At 46.7% G+C, this 21,006-nt stretch overlaps 2 protein-coding genes and 2 long non-coding RNA genes across 13 annotated transcripts in view; 2 read left to right on the top strand and 2 right to left on the bottom strand.

Moving 5' to 3' along the window:
- CLIC6 (chloride intracellular channel 6) overlaps positions 1-15,273 on the bottom strand; it is a 100,914-nt gene extending 85,641 nt beyond the window's left edge. For 2 of the 6 annotated variants that reach the window (XM_077879112.1, XM_077879110.1), the window contains exons 1-2: positions 14,969-15,273; positions 13,889-14,025 (exon numbers count right to left, since the gene is read on the bottom strand). Coding sequence is in view for 3 of the 6 variants with exons in the window: in XM_077879108.1 (XP_077735234.1) it covers positions 13,889-13,891 (3 nt within the window). In the remaining 3 variants the exon portion in view is untranslated. Of the gene's footprint in view, positions 1-13,888; positions 14,026-14,536; positions 14,556-14,968 lie in introns of those variants that run through there. The other 4 variants (XM_077879108.1, XM_077879114.1, XM_077879115.1 and 1 more) reach the window with 3 other exon arrangements.
- LOC144301891 (uncharacterized) lies at positions 3,315-9,179 on the bottom strand. Of its 3 annotated transcripts, none has more exons than XR_013368788.1 (4): positions 8,340-9,179; positions 6,959-7,100; positions 5,226-5,353; positions 3,315-4,603 (listed from the first exon to the last, which is right to left on the bottom strand). It is a non-coding gene; the product is annotated as an uncharacterized LOC144301891 (long non-coding RNA). The 3 variants fall into 3 exon arrangements; XR_013368787.1 differs by having other exon boundaries at positions 3,318-4,603; positions 8,442-9,179; XR_013368789.1 differs by lacking the exon at positions 5,226-5,353 and having other exon boundaries at positions 8,442-9,179.
- LOC144301890 (uncharacterized) lies at positions 8,557-9,942 on the top strand. Its single transcript, XR_013368786.1, has 2 exons — positions 8,557-8,919; positions 9,794-9,942. It is a non-coding gene; the product is annotated as an uncharacterized LOC144301890 (long non-coding RNA).
- The window catches only part of RCAN1 (regulator of calcineurin 1), a 94,928-nt gene continuing 88,914 nt past the window's right edge, over positions 14,993-21,006 (top strand). The window contains exon 1 of one of the 3 annotated variants that reach the window (XM_077879119.1): positions 14,993-15,022. In XM_077879119.1, the coding sequence (XP_077735245.1) occupies positions 15,008-15,022 (15 nt within the window). In that variant the 5' untranslated portion in view covers positions 14,993-15,007. Of the gene's footprint in view, positions 15,023-15,602; positions 15,855-16,209; positions 16,368-21,006 lie in introns of those variants that run through there. The other 2 variants (XM_077879116.1, XM_077879120.1) reach the window with 2 other exon arrangements.

Below are 21,006 nucleotides of genomic sequence, written 5' to 3'. Positions count from 1 at the left end.
TCAACCCAACTTAGTAAACGTAAGAAATCCAAACAAATGCAGCCTTGGAGGAAGCTGAGAATCTCCAAGGAGCCATGTGGCTGAGAGAAGAGACAGCAGCCCCGGGGCCAGATTTAGCACAGGATTAGTGTGCAAACAGGGATTACGTGAAGTCTCTGTATAGGGAACAGTCATACCAGTCAGCGTACACAGACATGCACACCCTCACATGTTCACGTGTATATGCATGCACACGGACACACATACACACATGCACATATACACATGACCTCTACTCATGCATGTGTGCATATCACCTGCACATATATGCATGCACACATGTGTATACACACATATGCACATACTACCCACATATGCACGTATACATGCTGTGCATGTGTGTCCATACAGATGTGTACATATGCACAGACATGCATAAACATGCAAGTTACACATATGCACATACACATAACTGCACGTGCACACAAATATTCATGATATATATGCACACACATATGAATACGCACATACACACAAATGCACACACATGTGCATACACACAGCAAAAAGAATACAGCAAAAATCCAGATACCTCTTCCAATATATTGACCAAGCTATCCGAGGGATACTAAATCTTTGCTCGTTGATATTGGTACCCCAAGTGAAGCCTTTCGCTCTGGCATTTTGGAGGACTGCAGGCTGCTAGCTGGCTCGATGCTATGTGACAGGCCAACAGTTACCGCACCAGAAACCCTGTCCCTCCTTGCACTGAGCTGCCACTCGGCATCCCCCCTGCACAAGAGGCCATAGGGAAATGTCTCATTTAACAGCAAAGGAAATGCGTGCTGGCCACCCAGTCCTTCTTTCTTCATGAAGTCAGGCTCACCAGGCATAAGACAACAAGCAAGATAAACCAGCAAAGTAAAATTGCTTTAGAGGCCACAGAACCAACTCAGCAGACTAACGAAGGGTTTTAATTGAACTAAAACTCTAGAGAGATATCAAGTCATAAAGCAATGATTTAAGAACAAAGAAGGTAGATAAAGAGAAGACAGAACAAGGAAGCTCTTAAAGCTTAAATACAGATTAGCTCCACTCCTCTCTGGTGGCAGGAGGCAGATCAGAGGTGACTTGGGGGTGCCATGGAAAAGAAGCTTGAGGAAACTCACCAGCGATGCATACGTACACTGTCATTCACTCTCTGGATCGTGGTGACGGTTTCACGTATGTCAAACTTACCAATTGCACAGTTTGAATGTGTTTAGAGTATGCCAGTTATAGCTCCATAAAATGGTTTTATTTCATTTTTAAAATATTTCAGTTATTTATTTGAAAGAGAGAGAGAGAGAGAGGGTGAGAGAAGGAGCAGAGGGAGAGAGAGAAGAAGAGGGAGAGAATGTCCAGCAGACTCCCCGCTGAGTTCAGAGCCCATCGTGAGGCTCAATCTCAGGACCTGAGATCATGACCTGAGCCAAAACCAAGAGATGCTTAAAGGACTGAGCCGCCCAGGAGCCCCAATAAGGTGGTTTTAAAAATATACTTGCTGGGTGATGAGTACTGAGAAACTGTTGAATCATTACATTGTATACCCGAAACTGATACAACACTGTATGTTCATTATATCTCAATTTAAAAAAAATTATTCATTTACTCATGAGAGACACACACAGAGAGAGTCAGAGACACAGGCAGAAGGAGAGCAGGCTCCCTGCGGGGATCCCGATGCGGGACTCAATCCCAGTACCCCAGGATCATGACCTGAGCCAAAGGCAGATGCTCAACCAACTGAGCCACCCAAGGGCCCCATTATACCTCAATTAAAACAAAAAATGCTTGTTCCACAAAAAGCCATGTGAGCCCTGGAAAATGAATGCAAGTGTGAGGAAACTGATTAGGATGAAGAACCCACAGATCCCCTTTAAGATCTGCTTAGTTAGCCCCAAGGTGGGAAGAGAGGTGAATAGATGGTCTGAAATGCATACAGTCACAACATTGCTGTAGAATAGCTTTTTCTTATTATTTATTTATTTATTTATTTATTTATTTATTTATTTATTTATTTTTAAATTAATTAATTTTTTTTTAGAATAGCTTTTTTGACAGGCTAAATAAAACATGTGCTCCTGAATTGAGCCAGACTGTCTGAGGGCTGCGCTGTCTGCGTCCTCGCAGAGTGGCTTCAGGGTACTAAAGGATGCTTCAGTTCAGGTCGCCCAGCTTGCACTGATGGAAACTCTGAGAAGCAGTCTGATAAAATGCACTGTTCTGTTTGTTGGAGGGAGGTTGCCCATCATCTATCCATTCCCACAGTAGCCAGTTATCCCAGGCTTGGGGTTGGGATTCACAGATTCTTACAGGCAGGTGCTGTAATTACCAGATATTGAACACCTGTGTGCCTGGCATCACGCAGCATGCAAGGAGAACCCCCAGCCTCCCCGTTCTCAGGAGGCTCGCGGTACAATGTGGAAGAAAGACAAGGAAGTGTAAGGATGCAGTATGATCATTATATTTGATAAAGGTGATAAAGAGAGCGACATACAGGGGACTGCACAGGTACACCAGATCTCACCTGAGGGGCTGGTGAAAGGAGGGAAAAAATTTAATGATCCTTATTTGGACCCCTGATCCTTGGAAGTTTCTGATTATTAACTCAACCATGAGTGAAGAAGTCTCCCAAGTTCCTGGTGATTAACTCAACCATGGGTGGAGAATTCTCCCAAGTCCTTGGCTGTGCCACCCAGCTAAGGTGACCCACATAAGAAATGCCACGGCTCTGAACTAAGAGACTGGGGATGGGGATAAAGACAATGGGGTAAACTCAGCCAGTAGTATTCCACAGGAAGCGTGGACAGAATGTGGTCACCTGGAGTGGGGAATGGGGGAGGAGGGTGTAAAGTGTAAGGTGGAGGGAGCAGTTTCCAGAACTGCTTTCTTCCCTGGTGACTGGGCAGATGGCAGAGTGTGAATTGAAACAGAACACAGTGGGATGAGCGGGTTTGTTGGGAAAGATGATGACTTTCATGTTGGCCTTTTGATCTGACGTGTTCCTTGGAAATTAGCCTTTATGTCAGACGCCAGCCATGAGCTGGGGAGGTGGAAGGGGCAGAGTTTGCTAAAGCCCCATACAACCCACAGCCAGAAATCACAATCCCAGGTCAGAGTGAGACAATCCAGGTGGAAGAAGCAGTCCCTGATGGAGTTTCGTGCATTCTATTTGCCCTACTAGGTCAAGGTCACTCATTGGGATGAGTGAAAAATACTGGGACTTTTGTTTATATTGGTTTCCTTCTTTAAAAGAAAAGGAAGAAAGAAGAAAGAAAGAAAGAAAGAAAGAAAGAAAGAAAGAAAGAAAGAAAGAAAGGAAGGAAGGAAGGAAGGAAGGAAGGAAGGAAGGAAGGAAGGAAGGAAGGAAGGAAGGAAGAAAGAAAGAAAGAAAGAAAGAAAGAAAGAAAGAAAGAAAGAAAGAAAGAAAGAAAGAAAGAAAGAAAGAAAAGGGAGGAAGGAATGTTGTGCTGCTTTGCCATGTGGATTAACCCTGGTACACATTCTCGCTGCAGGAGCCAGACTGGCAGGTGCCATGAGGATGCTCAAGGCACCCTGAAGGGGGCAGCTGGAGCTCCAGGTGGCGTGGGTTGACACAGCTCTTCACACCTTCTCTGCTTTCCAAATTTTGCTGTTCCTGCAGATCCCAAATTCCCATGAAGAGAATTTGCAGATTTTTAACCAAACTAATCCTCATAAAAATGGACAAGTGCCCTATAAAGATGCCTGCTAGACAATGGTATGCTTGGTGGCCAGAGACAAAGGGCCAGAGGCGGCACTTCACCCCGGGTGGGAGCAACGGCCAGCCAACTGATGGAGTTTGCACCTTGTCAGTCGTTTAAAATAAATATATAAACTTAACCTGGCCCTTCAGGGTCAAGGCGACTTTTAATAGTGAATGAGAAAAGAACCACTTTTCGCCAGAAACATGCACTATGGGGAGAACATTTTGAAAACAGTAGTTTGGAAAGGTTTCTATCATTAGTGATTTTACTGCCAACAAACGATGTGTGACATCTATCAGAGCTCTCACAGCTCACACTTTAAAACTTGGAAACACCATTTCCTAACCTGTTAAAAAGCTTCCAAGGGATTCTGTGCATTTCAAAATGCATTTGTGAAACATATAAAAATGAGTAACTTCCAATTAATTTGCAAGAGCAACTCACTGACATCAAGGAGCACGGAAAATTACTAATTGCATCACGTAATAGTAATAATAAATAATAACAAACCCTGGCATGTTTGGCAGATGGGATTCAAACATGAATATCCTGATTTAGTAAGCGGAGTACATAATACCCACCATGTGGCTCATTATGATTTCCCAAAAGGATGAAGCACTTTTAATCACATCACTCTCAATAAGACATCGTTAATAGGTAACAGAGTTACAGAAGATTTTTGAGAAAACAGAATATTTTCGATGGTTGATAAAGACTTGGCTCTTTTGATCTTCCAAGCTGGAAAAGATGAGGGTAAAAATAAGCATAAGGGGCATCTGGCTGGCTCAGTCAGTGGAGCATGTGACTATTGATCTCCAGGTTGTGAGTTCAAGCCCCATGTTGGACACAGAGATTACCTTAAAAAAAATAAAATAGGGTGACCTGGGTGGCTCAGTCAGTTAAGCATCTGCCTTAGGCTCAGGTCATGATCCCAGGGTCCTGGGATTGAGCCCAAATAGGGATTCCTGCTCAGCAGGGAGTCTGACTCTCCCTCTGCCTCTTCCCCTGGGTTTCCTGCTCTCTCTCTCTCTCAAATAAATAAATAAAATCTTTAAAAATAAATAAAATAAACATTTAAATTTGTATTTATTTCTCTTACACTTTTAATATATCCATTTCTATGTATGTTTTATAAAAAGCATCATGTGTACTTATGAATAGAGTGGAGACATAATATACAAATAAATGTTTTTAATTATATAATCTAGTTTATTAATATGTTATTACATACATTATCTGGATATATTTCTATATTCATAGACAACAGATGAACTTATATTAATAACTGGTATATTACATATCGCATATATTTGATACTGTTGATTGTGATTATTTTGTAGTATATGTTATATTATACATAATATATATAAATATATTTGTTGACATCTATTGATGCATATGTATATTATTATAATCGTGCACATATATGTACATACTGTGTGCATATATTATACCATACTACATTTGTAATCCTCCTACCTTTCCCTAGTGTAGTCACTCTTCCGCATTCCTGGAAGACTACTTCAAATTTTCTTCTCTTGCCTTTAAACTCTCAATGCCACACTCCTCATCCTCACCCTCAGATGATGGTGTCACTTCCTATTTCACTGCGAAGACGGGAGCAACCGCAGGGAACTTTCACCATCCCCACCTGCACCTGTACTGAGCTTGCTACCTACTCTCAAGGGCAATAAATAGATCCCATTCTCCCATCTGGACCCACCTCTCCACTCTTGTACCAGTGCCCTTCCTCCCATATGCACAGAGATGGCTCCAGAAATCCCCCTCCTCAGCCCAGTCATCAAGCTCTCTTTGTCTACTGGGTCATCTCCATTAGCACACAGACCTGGATTTCTCCCCCCGTCGTAAATACAAGCAAAGCCCTTTCTTTACTCTGATTTCTTCCAGCTTCTATCCCATTCCTCTGTCCACCCCTTATAGCACAGCCTCTTTTTTACAGTTACTTAGACAGACTCATTGAAGTCAATTCTTCTTTCCCCAATTAGGCATTTCTCTCCCACCATTTCTCCAAAATTTCTCTTGCCAAGACCAGTAATGACTTCCAAGATGTGAAATCCGAAACTCAGTTCCCAATCCTCCTCGAAGCCGACCTTCTGGCAGCATTGGACTTGGAAGACCCCTCTGTCCTCCGTGAAGCTCTCTGTCTCCAGTTTCCAGGACACCACCCCTGCCCACCTTCCCAGGCACCACCGCTGACTAATGTCTGAGCTCATACCCCTCCCCTCACTCCAAAGGGGATCTGGACAGCCTCATGACTTTACATTCTATCTAGACCTACATCTCCCACATGTATGCCTCCAGCCTTCTTCCCTAAACTCCAGATTCTCTACCCAACTGCCTCCTGGATGGCTTTACTTGCAAGCCTAAGTGGTCTCTTGAGCCTAAACTGCCCCAAAGTGAGCTCCTGATAATGCCCTCTCCCCAACCTGCTCCTCTCAGTCTTTAGGTAAGAGGTGGCTCCTTCCCTGTGACTACGCAGACCAGCCTCAGAATCAGCCTTGTCCTCTCTCTTTCTTTAAGTATGGTAGATACAATAATGCGCCCTCCCCTACAAAGATTTCCATATGCTAAAACCCGGAACCTGTGAGTATGTTATCTTTGCAAATGTGATTAAGATAAGAACCTAGAGATGGGTAGATTCCTCTGGAATATTCTGGTGGGTCCAACGTAATCATAAAGGTCTTTATAAGAGAGAGGCAGAAGGGTCAGAGTCAGAGAAGGAGATGTGATGGTGGAAGCAGGGATTGGAGTGATGTGGGGCCATGAGCCAAGGAATGCAGTAGCTTCTAGAACCTGAAGAAAAGGCAAGATCAGGGACGCCTGGGTGGTTCAGCGGTTGAGCATCTGTCTTTAGCTCAGGGCGTGATCCCACGGTCCTGGGATTGAGTCCCACATCGGGCCCCCTGCATGGAGCCTGCTTCTCCCTCTGCCTATGTCTCTGCCTGCTTCTCTCTGTCTCTCATGAATAAATAAATAAAATCTTTAAAAAAAGAGACAAGAACATGAATTTTCTTCTAGACTCTACAAAAACAACACAGCTCTGCTGCCCCATTCTAGACTTCTGATCTTTAGAACTATAACTTTTTGTGTCCTTTTAGCCACTGAGCTCATCCTATTTTGTAATATCAATAGGAAAATAATGCATGAAGGAAATCCCATTGGCTGAACCTTCAGAATATAGAGAATCTTACCACTTTGTCTCCATTTCGGGTCTTCCATACTGATCCAAGTCCCCATCATTTCTCACGTGGGTTATTACAATAGCCTCCTGACTGGTTTCTAGCTTCTGTCCCCACACAGTGTACTGTGCAGAAAGCTCTTGAGTGAGCCTTCCTAATAGTTATAAGAAAGTCAGGTCATGTTAGTAGATTTCTGTTCAAACTCTCCACTGGCCCCTGTCTCAATGGGGGGTGAAAACCAAAGTCCTCATTGTGCTCTACAAAGCCCTGTAGGACCTGACCCTATCATCTCTCTGACTTGACACTCCTCACTGCTCTGATCACTTGCCCCAGCCACACTGGCCTTTGAATTATTCCTTCAACAGGTGAGGCAGCCGCTGCCTCAGAGCCTTTGCATTTGCTCCCCTGACTGGAATGTTCTTTCCTAGAAGTGGGTATGGTGCTTTCTACCTTCCTCAGGTCTTTACTTTTACATTATCTTTACTCTTTCTACTTTACTCAGGTCTTTACTCTTTACATTACCTTTCCCGGCCAATCTAGCTAAAATCTTTTCCCTTCCTGTACACACGCACACATGCGCACACATTCCGAGTTGCTCTTGCCCTCTTTATTTTTTGCTCCTTAGTATTAATCATCACACTTTTTATATTTATGATCAACATGTAAATGTATTTATCTTATTTATGGCTCCCCCTCCCACTACTACCACTAGAAAGTATAGTTCATGAGAATAGGAATTTTTGTCTGTTTTGTGGATCACCATATTCCTAGCTTCCAAATGAGAATGAGAGTCCCTAGAGCCCTGGTAGGGTCAGGCCTGAATGAAGCTGGCTTAGTGTTGTCACTTGAGCCCTGCTCCATGTGCATTCATGAGCACTAGATCATCATTATTTAACACACCAGACACTGCTGTAAATCACAGGCAAATGAGATGTGATTTTCCCATGCTATAGGGTAAAATCAAAGAAGGAATCCATGACAGAGCTTAAAAACCATCCCTGAGGAAGGGCAATGGGAGAGGTACCAGTAATGTCCTACTCCACTCCCTAAAAGGAAATATCTCCTGTTGGAAGGATGACAGTGCCTTCAGCTAGACCTCAGGACAGGCTGGCACAGCACACATAGGTGCCTTCCAAGGATAGGCTGTCAGTAGACTGGGTATGAGGTGGGACCAGTTGTTAATGTCTCATTCATCCATCTTGCAATCAGAAGAGAAAAGCTCAAAAAAAAAAAAAAAAAAAAAAAGAACATAAAAGCTCATAAGCATAAGAGCTCACTGGTCCCTAGACCTTGTTGGTTCGCAACACTCTTGGGAACTTCCCAGGTGTAATCTAAAACTGGCCCCTCTACACAGAGGGTCAGGATATACCAAAGAAAGAGGCAGGCCACTCACAGCTGGTAGGTGGTGGGTTTAGTAATAAGCAAGAGAACTTGCATATAAATGGGTCCCTGCACCCTAACACCAAATCTTAAAAGTTGATAAAGTGGCCCTAACCGGGTTCAGCCACGTATACCGCACTGGTGTTCTCAACACCCCATCACCATCTCCAGGTGGTGTCTCTCCACCTCTGGGAGCCGGAATGCCAGTGGAATCCACATTCCAAAGACAAAGGAGGTAGTGAGGAGCTTCCAGGTGGCTGGGTCCAGTCACAGGTCAGTTGGCAGTCATGTCTTTTCAATAACCATACCCAACAGGTGGAGACCCTGCCCTGGTATTCATTCCCTGGAAACTGGCCAGAGGGGAAGGTCTATTTACCTGTCATCTCATTGTTAAAGGACTTTAACACCAAAGAGAGAAGGGGGTCTCCAAGTGGGAGACCCAGGGCCAGGAGTATAATTATAATCTTCCCTTCTGAGCCTCTCTTCTGTGCCAGACAGAGGTTGGATACTGTTTCTGGCTCCTCAACACTTCTGACAGGAAGCTATTTACATCACCTTTCTATACAAGAGGATTTGAGGAGCAGTCAAAGACGGTGGGTGATTCCCCCTTGACCACAGAGATTTAACTAACAGACAGAACTGATACTTAGACCAGGGATATACCTGTCTTATGAAGCCACACAGGAGATTGCATAACACTATGACAGGACTCATGATTTTAGCTCAATACAAAGGAAGACCTCACGATGGCCTCAAGATGGCCTAAATGGCACCCTGGATAACCACCCACGTCCAGTTTCTAGGGCCTTCCTGAGGCCTGGCTGCATGGCTGCGCTTGGCTACCGTAAGGCACCGTACATTTAATTTAAATTCTCTCCTGCTTAAACCTGGCCCCAGGGATCCCTGGGTGGCGCAGCGGTTTGGCGCCTGCCTTTGGCCCAGGGCGCGATCCTGGAGACCCAGGATCGAATCCCACATCAGGCTCCCGGTGCATGGAGCCTGCTTCTCCCTCTGCCTGTGTCTCTGCCTCTCTCTCTCTCTCTCTGTGACTATCATAAATAAATAAAAATTAAAAAAAAAAAAAAAAAAAAAAAAAAACCTGGCCCCAGAGGTTTTGGTTTCTTGCAACCAGAAGAACCCCAACTCCCATAAAAACCACACAGGTGTCAGCTACCTTGAAAGAGAACTTACAGTGATATAGAAGCCAGGGAACTTTCTAAATGTGGAAAGGCAAAGGGATCAAATTCCAAAATTTCTCTCAAAACCTGGTTTATAAACTCCAGCTTTCTGATTTAAGAAACATCCAAAGACCATAGAAAATAACAGGGATTTTACAAGTGCATTTTGAGAATGAAACTGAATTAGGCTTGATCAGGGGGAAGGTTCCTTTCCCTAAAAAAAGGAAAAAAAAAAAAGTCCAAAATAACAACAACAACAAACCAGTATATATTTTTATTCATTTTACAGGAGGTAACAAAACCAAATTTTCAAATGAGGTGTTTGAGGTGTTTACTCATTTGAGCAGCCTTTGGAGCACTTCATCCTTTGTAATAGCAGACACTCAGAAAGTCAGCTATTTGCCTTCTATCTTAAATAAAATGTTTAAATGTCTATAATTTCTCGAGCGTGCAGAAATGCCGTTGGTTCATTTAATAAGCATTCAGCGAGTGCCTACAGCACATGGCCCCCTTCAATTTCCAGAACAGAATAGAAAGCAATCGAAAGTGTCATCCAGTGAAACTATCCCACCTGGCAAATGAATAGGCTGGCTTATCCGGGCACAGGCATGTTTGCATAACTGGGCTGCACTAAATGTAAGAGACAGATGCTAAGAACAGAAATAACCAACCGTGGCTTTCTGAGCGGCTCTTCTCTTCTATTCGGTCATCACAAGGACTGATGTGCAGGAAGGGGCTAGGGGAGGAAAATGCACTGGGGAAATGGGAAGATTTGTTTGTGAAAATGTGTGTCCCTTCCCTCATTTCAAAAAAAAAAAAGCTCTGAGAGCAGCTCTTGGCCCACGTTGATCTTTTCCCTTTGGGGTTTCTGAACATCTGGATGAAATCTGCTCCTGCAAGCCAAGGAGAAGGGAAGGCTCTGTATTAGATGCCCTCCCAGGAAGCAGGGGTAGGTCTTGGATTCTATCACCACAGGTGGAAAAAGATGACCAGCTAACAGTTCCCGAAGGACACGTCAGCAATTCTGTACCTGTCTGATGGTACAACAGCTCTTAAAATATTGCCTCTAATTTTGTTGGATTTCAACCTTAGAAACGTCTGCGATCAAAGTTAAGTGGCATCTTTTGCTTACTTTCCACCTGTGCTGTTGACAGCATATTTTCTGTTTTTTTCTTCCTTGGGAGAGGCCACACTGATCGTTGGCGTTAGGGTCGGTGAAAGCATAGACATAGGCGTCTGATTGTCTTCCATTTATAAGGCATGACGAAGATGGCAATTACTATAAAAGTTTATTTTCTTTTTTGTTGATGTTGTTTTTTGTTTTTATTTTTATTTTATTTTATTTTATTTTATTTTTTATTTTATTTTTTTAAAATTTTTATTTATTTATGATAGTCACACAGAGAGAGAGAGAGAGAGAGGCAGACACAGGCAGAGGGAGAAGCAGGCTCCATGCACTGGGAGCCCGACGTGGGATTCGATCCCGGGTCTCCAGGATCGCGCCCTGGGCCAAAGGCAGGCGCCAAACCGCTGCGCCACCCAGGGATCCCCTATTTTATTTTTTTAATTTTTAAAATTTATTTATGATAGTCACACAGAGAGAGAGAGAGGCAGAGACACAGGCAGAGGGAGAAGCAGGCTCCATGTGGGGAGCCCGATGTGGGACTCGATCCCAGGATCCGGGGATCACGCCCTGAGCCGAAGGTGAAGATGCTCAACCCCTGAGCCACCCAGGCATCCCTATAGAAGTTTATTTTCTAAGTGGAAGGGAGAATCTGACATTTTATTACCAAGTATGCTGCCTGCAACAGGGCAAGAACCCAGGCACACATCTAGATGCAGAAGACATGACGTTAATCTAATTATTGAGAGATTCCGTCATTTTGCTCTGATATGCAAGAGCTCTCCATCTTTCACCATCATGCCCAGTCCTGGCCTTGAGACCTGAGGGTGGGTCCTTCCTTAGGATCATCACCTTGGCCTGCATTTTAACTCCAAGCACCTCCTACCTTCGCTCTCAAATTCCTGTCCCATCCCTTCATTTCTTTCCCTCTCATTTTTCCCTCTCCTCTCCTTTCCCTTTTCCCCAGTTTTTCTTTGGTTCCTTCCCATTTCTTCTGTGTCCTTGAGTCCCAAGGGGCAGAGGCAGGGCAGGATGAGAGCAGGGGTGGTGTTCTGCTTTGCCATTTGCTGCCCGTTTGCCTGTGGGAGGGTCATTCCCTCTCTCTGAGTTAAAGAACTGGGAGTCATAATACTTGTTTGTGAGGATCATGTGAGCTAGTTTATGTCTACACCCATTAATTAAAAGCTACCCAAAAGAAATCGGTATTATCATTGGGATCACCCAGTCAACTAGGAAAAAAATGTCAGTCTCTGATTTGCTGCCTGGAGAGGGATAGGAGAGAGATAGTGGTGGGAATCCAAAGTCACAGGAGGAATACGTGATTGTGTCTGGGTCTCAGTGCTGGCTGACAGCATTCCAAAGTCAGGGACAGGTGACTTTGTCTTTCCCACTCGCCTGAGCTTGAACTTGTGCCTTTCTCTCTCAGCTCAGCAGCTGGCCAGCTGCGATGGCTGGCTGTGCATGCATTTTGGGTTTCTTTCTCCTGGTGCGTTTCCCCGCTCACGAGCATTGTCCACAGGTCCTCTCTGCTTGCTCTAAGCAGCTTAGGGTAAGCCCGGATTGAAAGAGCGTCCTGTCCTAAGGGTGATGACAACAGAGACCCACCCAGCAACGGGTTGGCTGGGTGTTGTTTTTCCAAAACTGGTGCCACATCCCCTTTGTTACCCTTTTCAGAATGTCTGGCCGAGTTTACAGAGAGTTTTCAACTCTGCAATGTCACCCACTGTGCCACAATTCATCTGATCCCCTGTGGCCTTTAGCACATGCTCCTTTTGGTAAACACCAGCTTTATTGAGATAGAATTCACATACCATAAAATTAACTCTTTGAAGTACAATTCAGTGACTTTTAGTATTTTTACAGAATTGTGCAAACATCACCACAATCCAGTTTTAGAACATTTTCTTTACCTCTCTCCAAAAAAAAAAAAAAAAAAAAAAAAAAATCTTTATGGGTGCCTCAGTAGCTCAGTCAGTTAAGCATCTGCTTTTGGCTCAGGTCATGATCAAGGGGTCCTGGGATCGAGCCCCACCTCAGGCATGGAGCCTGATTTTCCCTCTCCCTCTGCTTGCTGCTCTGCCCCCTTGCGCTCTCTCTCTATATCAAATAAATGATAAAATTTTTAAAGAAAATACCCTTCAGCACTTACTATATCTTCTCTCCTCTCCCAGCCCCTGACAACCACTAATCTACTTTCTATCTCTGTGGATTTGCCTCTCTTGGACATTGCATATAAATGGAATAATATAGTATATGGCTTTTTGTGACTGGCTTCTCTCACTTAGCTTAATGTTTTCAAGGTTCATCATGTTATACTGCGTATCAGAACCTCATCCCTCTTTATGGTTGAATAATATCTCATTGTATAGCTGTACATCTGGCTTGCCCATTCATCTGTTGGTGAACATTTGGGTTGTTTCCACTTTGGGGCTATTTTTATTTTATTTTACTTTATTTTATTTATTTTTGAGAGAGAGACAGAGAGAGCACCAGTGGGGGAGGGCAGAGTAAGGGCAGAGAGAGAGAATCCTAGGCAGGCTCCACATTCAGCTCAACGGGACTACTTTTAATAACAATGCTATGAACCTTTGACTATTGGTTTTGTGTGGACGTATGTTTTCATTTCTCTTGGGTTCATACCTAGAAAGGAATTGCTGAGTCCAAGAGTAACTCTATGTTTAACTTTTTCAGGACCTGCCAGACTGTTTTTCCAAAGTGGCTGCACCATTTTACATTCCCATCAGCAATGTAGGATGGCTCCTCCATTTCTTAATCCTTAGATCACATTCTATTTCATCAATTATCTCTGCATGCATATTACTACCCCACTTGGATTTAAGCTCTTGGTGGCCACCCATCGCTGTGAGATTGCCACAATGTCAATCATAGCACACAGCATGTTCTGAAAAAATCTGTTATTAGCTGGACATATGTTTTTTTTAATATTTTATTTATTTATCCATGAGAGACACAGAGAGAGAGGCAGAGATATAGGCAGAGAGAGAAGCAGGCTCCCTGCAGGGAGCCCAATGAGGTACTTGATCCTGGACTCCAGGATCACGCCCAGAGCCAAAGGCAGACGCTCAACCACTGAGCCACCCAGGAGTCCCAGATATACTTTTTATTATAATTGCTTACAATTCATAACTAAATAGGGAAATCCTACCTTAGGAGAAAATACAGGTCTGATTTTACACCTTCCAAGGAACCCTATACACATAAACAGGGTTACCATGTACTGGGCCCTTCCTGGACTCTTACCATATATGACCCCACTTTTCAGATCAGGAAACTAAGACGCAAGTTACTCGTCCCAGTCATTAACAGCAAAGCTGAAATTCAGACCTAGGTTTTCACTGCATCACATCGTCTTTCACGGCGAAGGAATTCCATCTATTCTGCCTGCCAGGGGAGAGAGAGAGAGAGAGAGAGAGAGAGAGAGAGAGAGAGAGAGAGAGAGAGAGAAGCTGTTCTGAGAACTTGTGCATTCCCTCTATAAACTTCCCCAATGGTAGGGGCCGATGTTTTGTTCCTTTCATTATCTACCTCCTCTTGTACATAGCACTTAGTGGTAACTCAAACATTTACTTCTGATTATGTGAATTTTGAACAATGCTAGAGTGACTAATAAGCTGAAATATAAAAATAACGTATTGCCGTCAACAGCCTAGTGCAACGATAAAAATAAGGTACTGACTGCCGTCAACAGTCTAGGGCAACGCTCACTGCGTCTATACGCGATCATATACGGTAAGCATCTAACCGCTCGCCTTCCCTCTATAAGCTCCATGATAGGGACCGATGCTTCGTTCCTTTCATTATCTATCTCCTCTTGTACATAGCACTTACTGGTAACCCAAATACTCACTTCTGATCATATAAATTTTGAACAATGATAGATAAGCTGACTTATAAAAATAAGGCTAGTGCAACGCCTGCTGCGTCTATATGCGATCATATACGGTAAGCATCTAACCGCTTGCCTTCCCTCTACAAACTCCCCAATGGTAGGGACCGATGCTTCTTCCTTTCATTATCTATCTCCTCTTGTAGACAGCACTTAGTGGTAACCCAAAAATTTACTTCTGATCATATAAATTTTGAACAATGATAACTAATAAGCGGACATATGAAAAATAAGGCTGGTGCAACGCCTGCTGCGTCTATACGCGATCATATACGGTAAGCATCTAACCGCTCGCCTTCCCTCTATAAGCTCCAAGATAGGGACCGATGCTTCGTTCCTTTCATTATCTATCTCCTCTTGTACATAGCACTTACTGGTAACCCAAAAACTCACTTCTGATCATATAAATTTTGAACAATGATAGATAAGCTGACTTATAAAAATAAGGCTGGTGCAACGCCTGCTGCGACTATATGCGATCATATACGGTAAGCATCTAACCGCTTGCCGATAGCCACGGAGCCACAGCCAAAACTGAATCTCGCTTAAATCCCCCCAGAGTTGGCCTGCGAGCCTCCAAACGTCACCGCCTGGGGAACCAGAGAAGCGCTGCGGCTCCAGGTACCATCCGGCGCCCAAGACGCTGCCTGGCGCCGCGCAGCTGACACCAGCCGCCGGAAAAGTGGAACTGGCTGAACAGGCCTTTGCCCCTAACCAGTATGGCCACCCCGAGGCTTCGGGTTGAGGGCGGTAGCATGAGGGTCACGTGAGGACAATCCCGTTCCCTTATTGGCTTCCTCTCCTGGAAGGGCGGGGCACCGTCGACCGCGGGGCGGGGCGGCCTTAAAGGGCCCGCCGCTAAGCCCTCCCGAGCTCCGCCCCCGGGGCTGGGCGGGGCCTGCGCGCGGAGGCCGCGTCGGGAGCGGGGCGGGGGAGCCCCGGTGAGCGCCGCCGGCAGCGACGGGAGCCGGAGGGGGTGAACCGCCGAGTCGGCGGGCGGGAGAGCGCGAGGGGCGCGCGCGCGAGCCCGGCCCGGCCGACGGGGGCGCACGGGGGCGCGCGGGCTGGGGCGCGGGGATGGAGGACGCCGTGGCCGGGACCCGGCTCCGGGCGGCGGCCGAGGCGGCCGAGGCGCGAGCGCAGCCCGGGGGGACGCTGCGGCCCTTCGCGCCGTTCTCGGGGGCGGCCGAGGCCGACGAGGGCGGCGGCGACTGGAGCTTCATCGACTGCGAGATGGAGGAGGTGGACCTGCAGGACCTGCCGAGCGCCACCATCGCCTGCCACCTGGACCCGCGCGTGTTCGTGGACGGCCTGTGCCGGGTGAGGGCCGGGCCGTCGGGGGAGGGCGGAGGGCGGAGGGCGGAGGGCGGACACTTGTTGCCCGGAGGCGGCGGCGCGGGCAGCCTGTGCAGCCGGGGGCCCGGGGCAGCCGGTGCAGCGCGGGTCGCCGCGCGCGGGCCGCTCCTGGCCGGGCGGGGGCGCGCTCCCCGGGGCTCCCGGGTCCCCGAGCACCTGCCGGGCCGGGCCGGGCCGCGCGCGCACCCCGAGGCGGGGCTCCGGGCGCAGCGCCGTGGACCGCGGCTGGTCCTCGCCTCCCGGAGACGCGGGTGCCCCGGGGTGGGCGCGGGGGGGGGGGCCGGGAGCGCGCACTGCCGCCCCCGGGGCACGCTGCACCGTCGCTCTGCGCTTAGTAACTCCTTTGGGGAAGGGGGCTCCCCTCATTCATCGGGAGCTGGGAACAGACGTGCAGCGGCGACGTGACTCACTGTTCATAAATAGGACAACGTCCCTGCATCCTCAATCTGCACTCTTGGAAGAAAAGCCAATGTTTGGGTGAGGATCTGTGGTTGCTCATTATCCTGTGGCTGGCCAGTTTTGGTGGAACAGTGTTGGGGAGGGCAAACGGGGGGGAATGGGGAGGGGGAAGGGACCCATTCTCTAGGCCCTTACAATAGTCAGGAATCTTGCTACGTGAAGGGGTGACATGCCACCATCGGGACACTCAGTACATGAGGAGCTCATTTTTTAATTATTATTATTATTATTATTATTTTAAATAGCTACCCAGTTTAGAAACTTAGGAGGGTGAGGGGGCAGGTATGAGTAATCAGTGGTGGTGGCGTGGCGGGGAGGAGGAATTTATTTCAGATCTGCAATTAGCGTGCACAATAGAATTTGGACAACGGAGGCATTGCAGAATAAAGCCTGTCTTTGAGAGATATGCCTCAGGAGGAGAGCAGCTGTCAAAAAAAAAAAAAAAAAAAGTGATGCTTTCCATGCTTGGCTCTGGGTCTGCGTATACTGTCAATGAACTTGTAGTTGAACGCCGCTGCCAAGAGGAACACCACTGGAGAACAGAGAATGCGTGCTCGCGTCCCATTTGTTTGTGATTTAGGTGCCCATCCACTTTCAGGAAGGATTTAGAGTGGCGTGTGCTTAGGGAAGCTCCTGTGCATGCTTCCTAAAGCAACAATCGTGGTAATAAATACAGGGTCCCACTCATCTTATTCTAAGACCTTTTCTCTTCCTGAGAGCAAGGTCTAGCCAGCGCTATCAAGTCTCTTTCCCAGGGGTCCCAGGCTGTCTTTCAGATGGAGCAGGGTCAGGTCATGTAAGACTGTGCCTATTCGCTTGGGTGTGTGGCATTTTCATAGTTTTACAGTCTTCCCGGTAAGTGTTGGGGACATTCCTGAAATTGCTTTGCATGAAATTTTGTCCACTTTGCAGGCTATTCATTTTAACAAGTGTTGGAGACTCCACTTGGGCCAGGCACTGTTCTAGGCTCTGAGGGGGAGAGCAGTGAATGGAATGGCAACCTTGTCTTTGGGGCTCACCTTTTTGTTGGGGGCAACAGACTGTAAACAAATATGACATGTGTCAGGAGGTGAGAGTGCTATAGGAAAAAAGTAAAAGGGAGAAGATAGGGCAGCCCGGGTGGCTCAGCGGCTCAGCGGCTCAGCGCCTGCCTTTGGCTCAGGGCGTGATCCTAGAGACCGGAGATCAAATCCCACGTCGGGTTCCCTTCTTCTCCCTCTGCCTGTGCCCCTGCCTCTCTCTCTTCGTGTGTCTCTCATGAATAAATAAATAAAATCTTTAAAAAAAAGGGGGGGGGGGAGATAGGGAGGAGGGAGTGGAGATCTGGGAAGGAAGGGAGGATGATGTTTTATATAAGATGATCAGGGAAGCACTTGCTAACAAGGTGGTATTTTGAGCGGAGACAGTGGGCTAGCATCCAGACCTTTATTTATTCTTTTGCTATTTATTGAATGCTTACTATGTTCTCGGCAGTGGTGTAAGCCCGCTGGGTAGAGTGTTAAACACGATGAGCTTCCTTCTTATGCTCTAGTGAGTGAGGAGGGGTCAGATAATTGAGAAAAGTAAGTGAACCGGGTAATTTCAGAGAGTGACAAGTACAGTTGAGAGAGTAAAATAGGATAATATGCTAGGGAATGACCAAGGAGGGGACAAGGGCGGAGTCGTATCAGTCCTAACAGGTCCACTGTGATGGTTCAAGTTAGTAAAGAACAGATTAATCGGGGCAGGATGGGGGGAGTCAACCAGGGGTGTTGGGTTGAGGGGTAGAAGTAGCTGCCACAGCCCTAGGAGAGCGGCTGCCTGGCAGGAGCTGCAGGTGTCAGGGGGTGGGATTGAGATGCTAAAGCAGAGAGTGGCAAGGAGGAAATGCCCACACTTGCCCTGGCTTTCTGATCTCTTTGGCGGAACCCAGCTGGCAGCCAGGAGGCCAGGGAGCCCCAGCAATAGGGTCCATAGGTGGGGTCAGCCTTCCAGAGCCCAAAGCAGGGTAGGGATGGCAGAGCGAGGCCCCGGGGACAGTGCAGGCAAAGAGGACATGCAGAGAGGGGTCAGCGTGGGGCCACTTTAGATGGAAAGGCCCCAGAAGGTCTCTCCGCACAGCTTGGACATGCTGGCAGGAAGAAGCTCCTTGTGTAGATTTTGCATGGCCCGCGTCCAGGCAAAGGGAAGAGCAGATACAGAAGTTCCAGGGCCCTGGTGAACTAACCGTATCCAGAGGACATGAAGGGACCATTGTGGCCAAGTGAGAGTAGGGGGTGGCTGAAGGTGGCCAGAGCCGAGGAATGGTTCCATGGGGGGAGGGGAGACCTTGGCAGCCATGGGAGGGGTTCAGATGTTACTTGTTTTTTTTTTTTTTTTTAAGATTTTATTTATTTATTCATGAGAGGCACCCACAGAGAGAGAGGCAGAGACACAGGCAGAGGGAGAAGCAGGCTCCATGCAGGGAGCCCAAGGGGGGCCCGATCCCAGGTCTCCAGGATCACACCCTGGGCCGAAGGTGGCACTAAACCACTGAGCCACCCGGGCTGCCCCAGATGTTACTCTTAACAGCAGAGGCTGAGTGGAGAATGTCTCTTGGGGAAGGAGGATGGGTGGTCAAGAGAGGAAGCCAGGAGACCCCTTGGCAGTGGGTCTTTGGTCTCTTGCCTTTCCTTGTCTGTGGGAGCTATGAAGGTGTTTGGATTTGGGAGGAGGTGTTGGAGCGAAGCACAGAGCCTCCGCTTGAGCCCGTCTTCTCCTTTCGAGGGTCAAGAGCTTCAGAATGGGGGGGCGGGAAGCTTTGTGCAGTGTTGGTTGCACATCCATAGGCTCCTGTAAGATGTCAAACTATTGGTGCAGACACAAAATTCACTGGGCTAAGGGAGTCCCAGGCCCTGAAGGCAAATAACTCTGCAAAACTAGGCAGTGAGAGCAGAAATCACTGTGGGGGGCCTTCGGTGAGCCTTCCAGTAAAAAGAATTTCTCATTCCGCTAAAACCATCCCTCTAGGTGGGAAGGAGTGGCTTCTGGCGGCCTTATTATTTTAAAGGCCGTTCTCCCAGAAGCCCGCGTGATCACAGCTTGGGTGGTGTAATGAAAATGTCCTTCTACGTCAGGTCAGGTCAGTATTGTCTGACCCCCAAGTGGGCTGACCCCCAAGTGGGCAGATCCATCCATCACTGCGTTGCTGACAAGTCCCTGTGCTGGGGATCTGGCTGTCCCCTGGGAACCAGTCTCTTGGAGGGTCAGCTGGATGAGTGGTGGTTAGTCTGTTAGGGCTGCTAGAGACACCACAGACTGGGTGGCTTATAAGCAGCAGACATTTATTTCTCACTGTTCTGGAGGCCAGCGTGTCCTCTTCTGGGTTGCAGACCTCTCACTGCCCTTCTGTGGTAGAGGGATGAGGGAACTGGGAGTGCAGGACTTTCTCATAAGCCCTGGTCCCATCCCCTGGCCTCACCTCATGACCTAACACCCCCTACAGGCCTCCCCTCCTCATACCATCACCTCCCGGGGTTAGGATGTCAACGTAAGAATTTAGGGGGAATACAAACATCCATACATGGTAGACGGTGTGAAGGAAAAAGACCGGGCCAGACTCCTTTACCTATGTTCATATTATTCTCTAACCATAGTCTTGATAGTGAGAAATCCATCTGAACCACCAGAGCACTTGGGGATTTCTGACCATAAACAGTTAGGTCTGATAGTTTGTTTTTGTTAGCCGGTTCATCATCAGTGCTGTAAATAATTTATAATAAATGTGTTCATTAAATGCTTATCTAAGAAACAACTGAAATTGTATCATCATTAATTTCAAGTAATAATACTAGAGAGATTCACGCCATTACGAACGAGTGGAAATTTTTATTAAAAGATTGTTTTCAGGGCGCCTGGGTGGCTCAGTCGGTGAAGCATCTGACTCTTGATTTCGGCTCATCATGACTTCAGGGTCATGAGATCAGGCCCTGTGTTAGGCTCTGTGCAGGGTATGGAGCCTACTTAAGGTTCTCAGATTCTCTCCTTCTCCCTCTGCCCCTCTTTCTCCTCTCTTAAAAAAAAAAAAAGATTATCCTCTCTTGTACAAATATTAACCTAGCATATCCCATTACTGTTCTCTTTTTGCAAACCTTTTTTTTTTTTTTTTTTTCCACTGAGAAAGCACAGCAGTGATTTGAACCAAGAATTGCAGGTGCTTTGGCTTGTTGGTGCTGGTCCGTTGGTTTCCTCGAATAAGACCATTTATTCAGTCCTCATCAAGCTCACCAGAAACTTAGGAGTTCCCAGATAATAATCGGTGAGTTTCCGGGCAGCAAGTGTAGTTCCATATGGCAACAGAAATGAATACCATTTTTCTCGTTGCCTGAAACATGAATGTATGTTTGATTGATTGAGCTTTGCCCGAAGGCTAAGTCAGAAAATATTAATCATAAGAGAATTTACTCTTCTCTAGTGAATAAACTCCCCTCCCTTAAAACAAATGCCCACTTAAGATTTGTGATACTGACATGCCTTTCTTTGAAAAACGGGAAATACTCGGAGAGCCATAAAAGGAGCTTGAGTGGTGGCCTTAAATTCTTTATATTAGGGAGGACTCCAAGCAGATTGTACTTTAGCTGCACAGGAGAGTCCCTGGAGACATTTAAAAATCAGCCAGGGGGGAAAAAATTAAATAAAT

Source organism: Canis aureus, chromosome 30, assembly GCF_053574225.1.
Source record: "Canis aureus isolate CA01 chromosome 30, VMU_Caureus_v.1.0, whole genome shotgun sequence".
NCBI classification, from domain to species: Eukaryota; Metazoa; Chordata; class Mammalia; order Carnivora; family Canidae; genus Canis; species Canis aureus.
The sequence above is the reverse complement of the archived record's forward strand: the minus strand, read 5'-3'. Positions and strand labels throughout refer to the sequence as shown.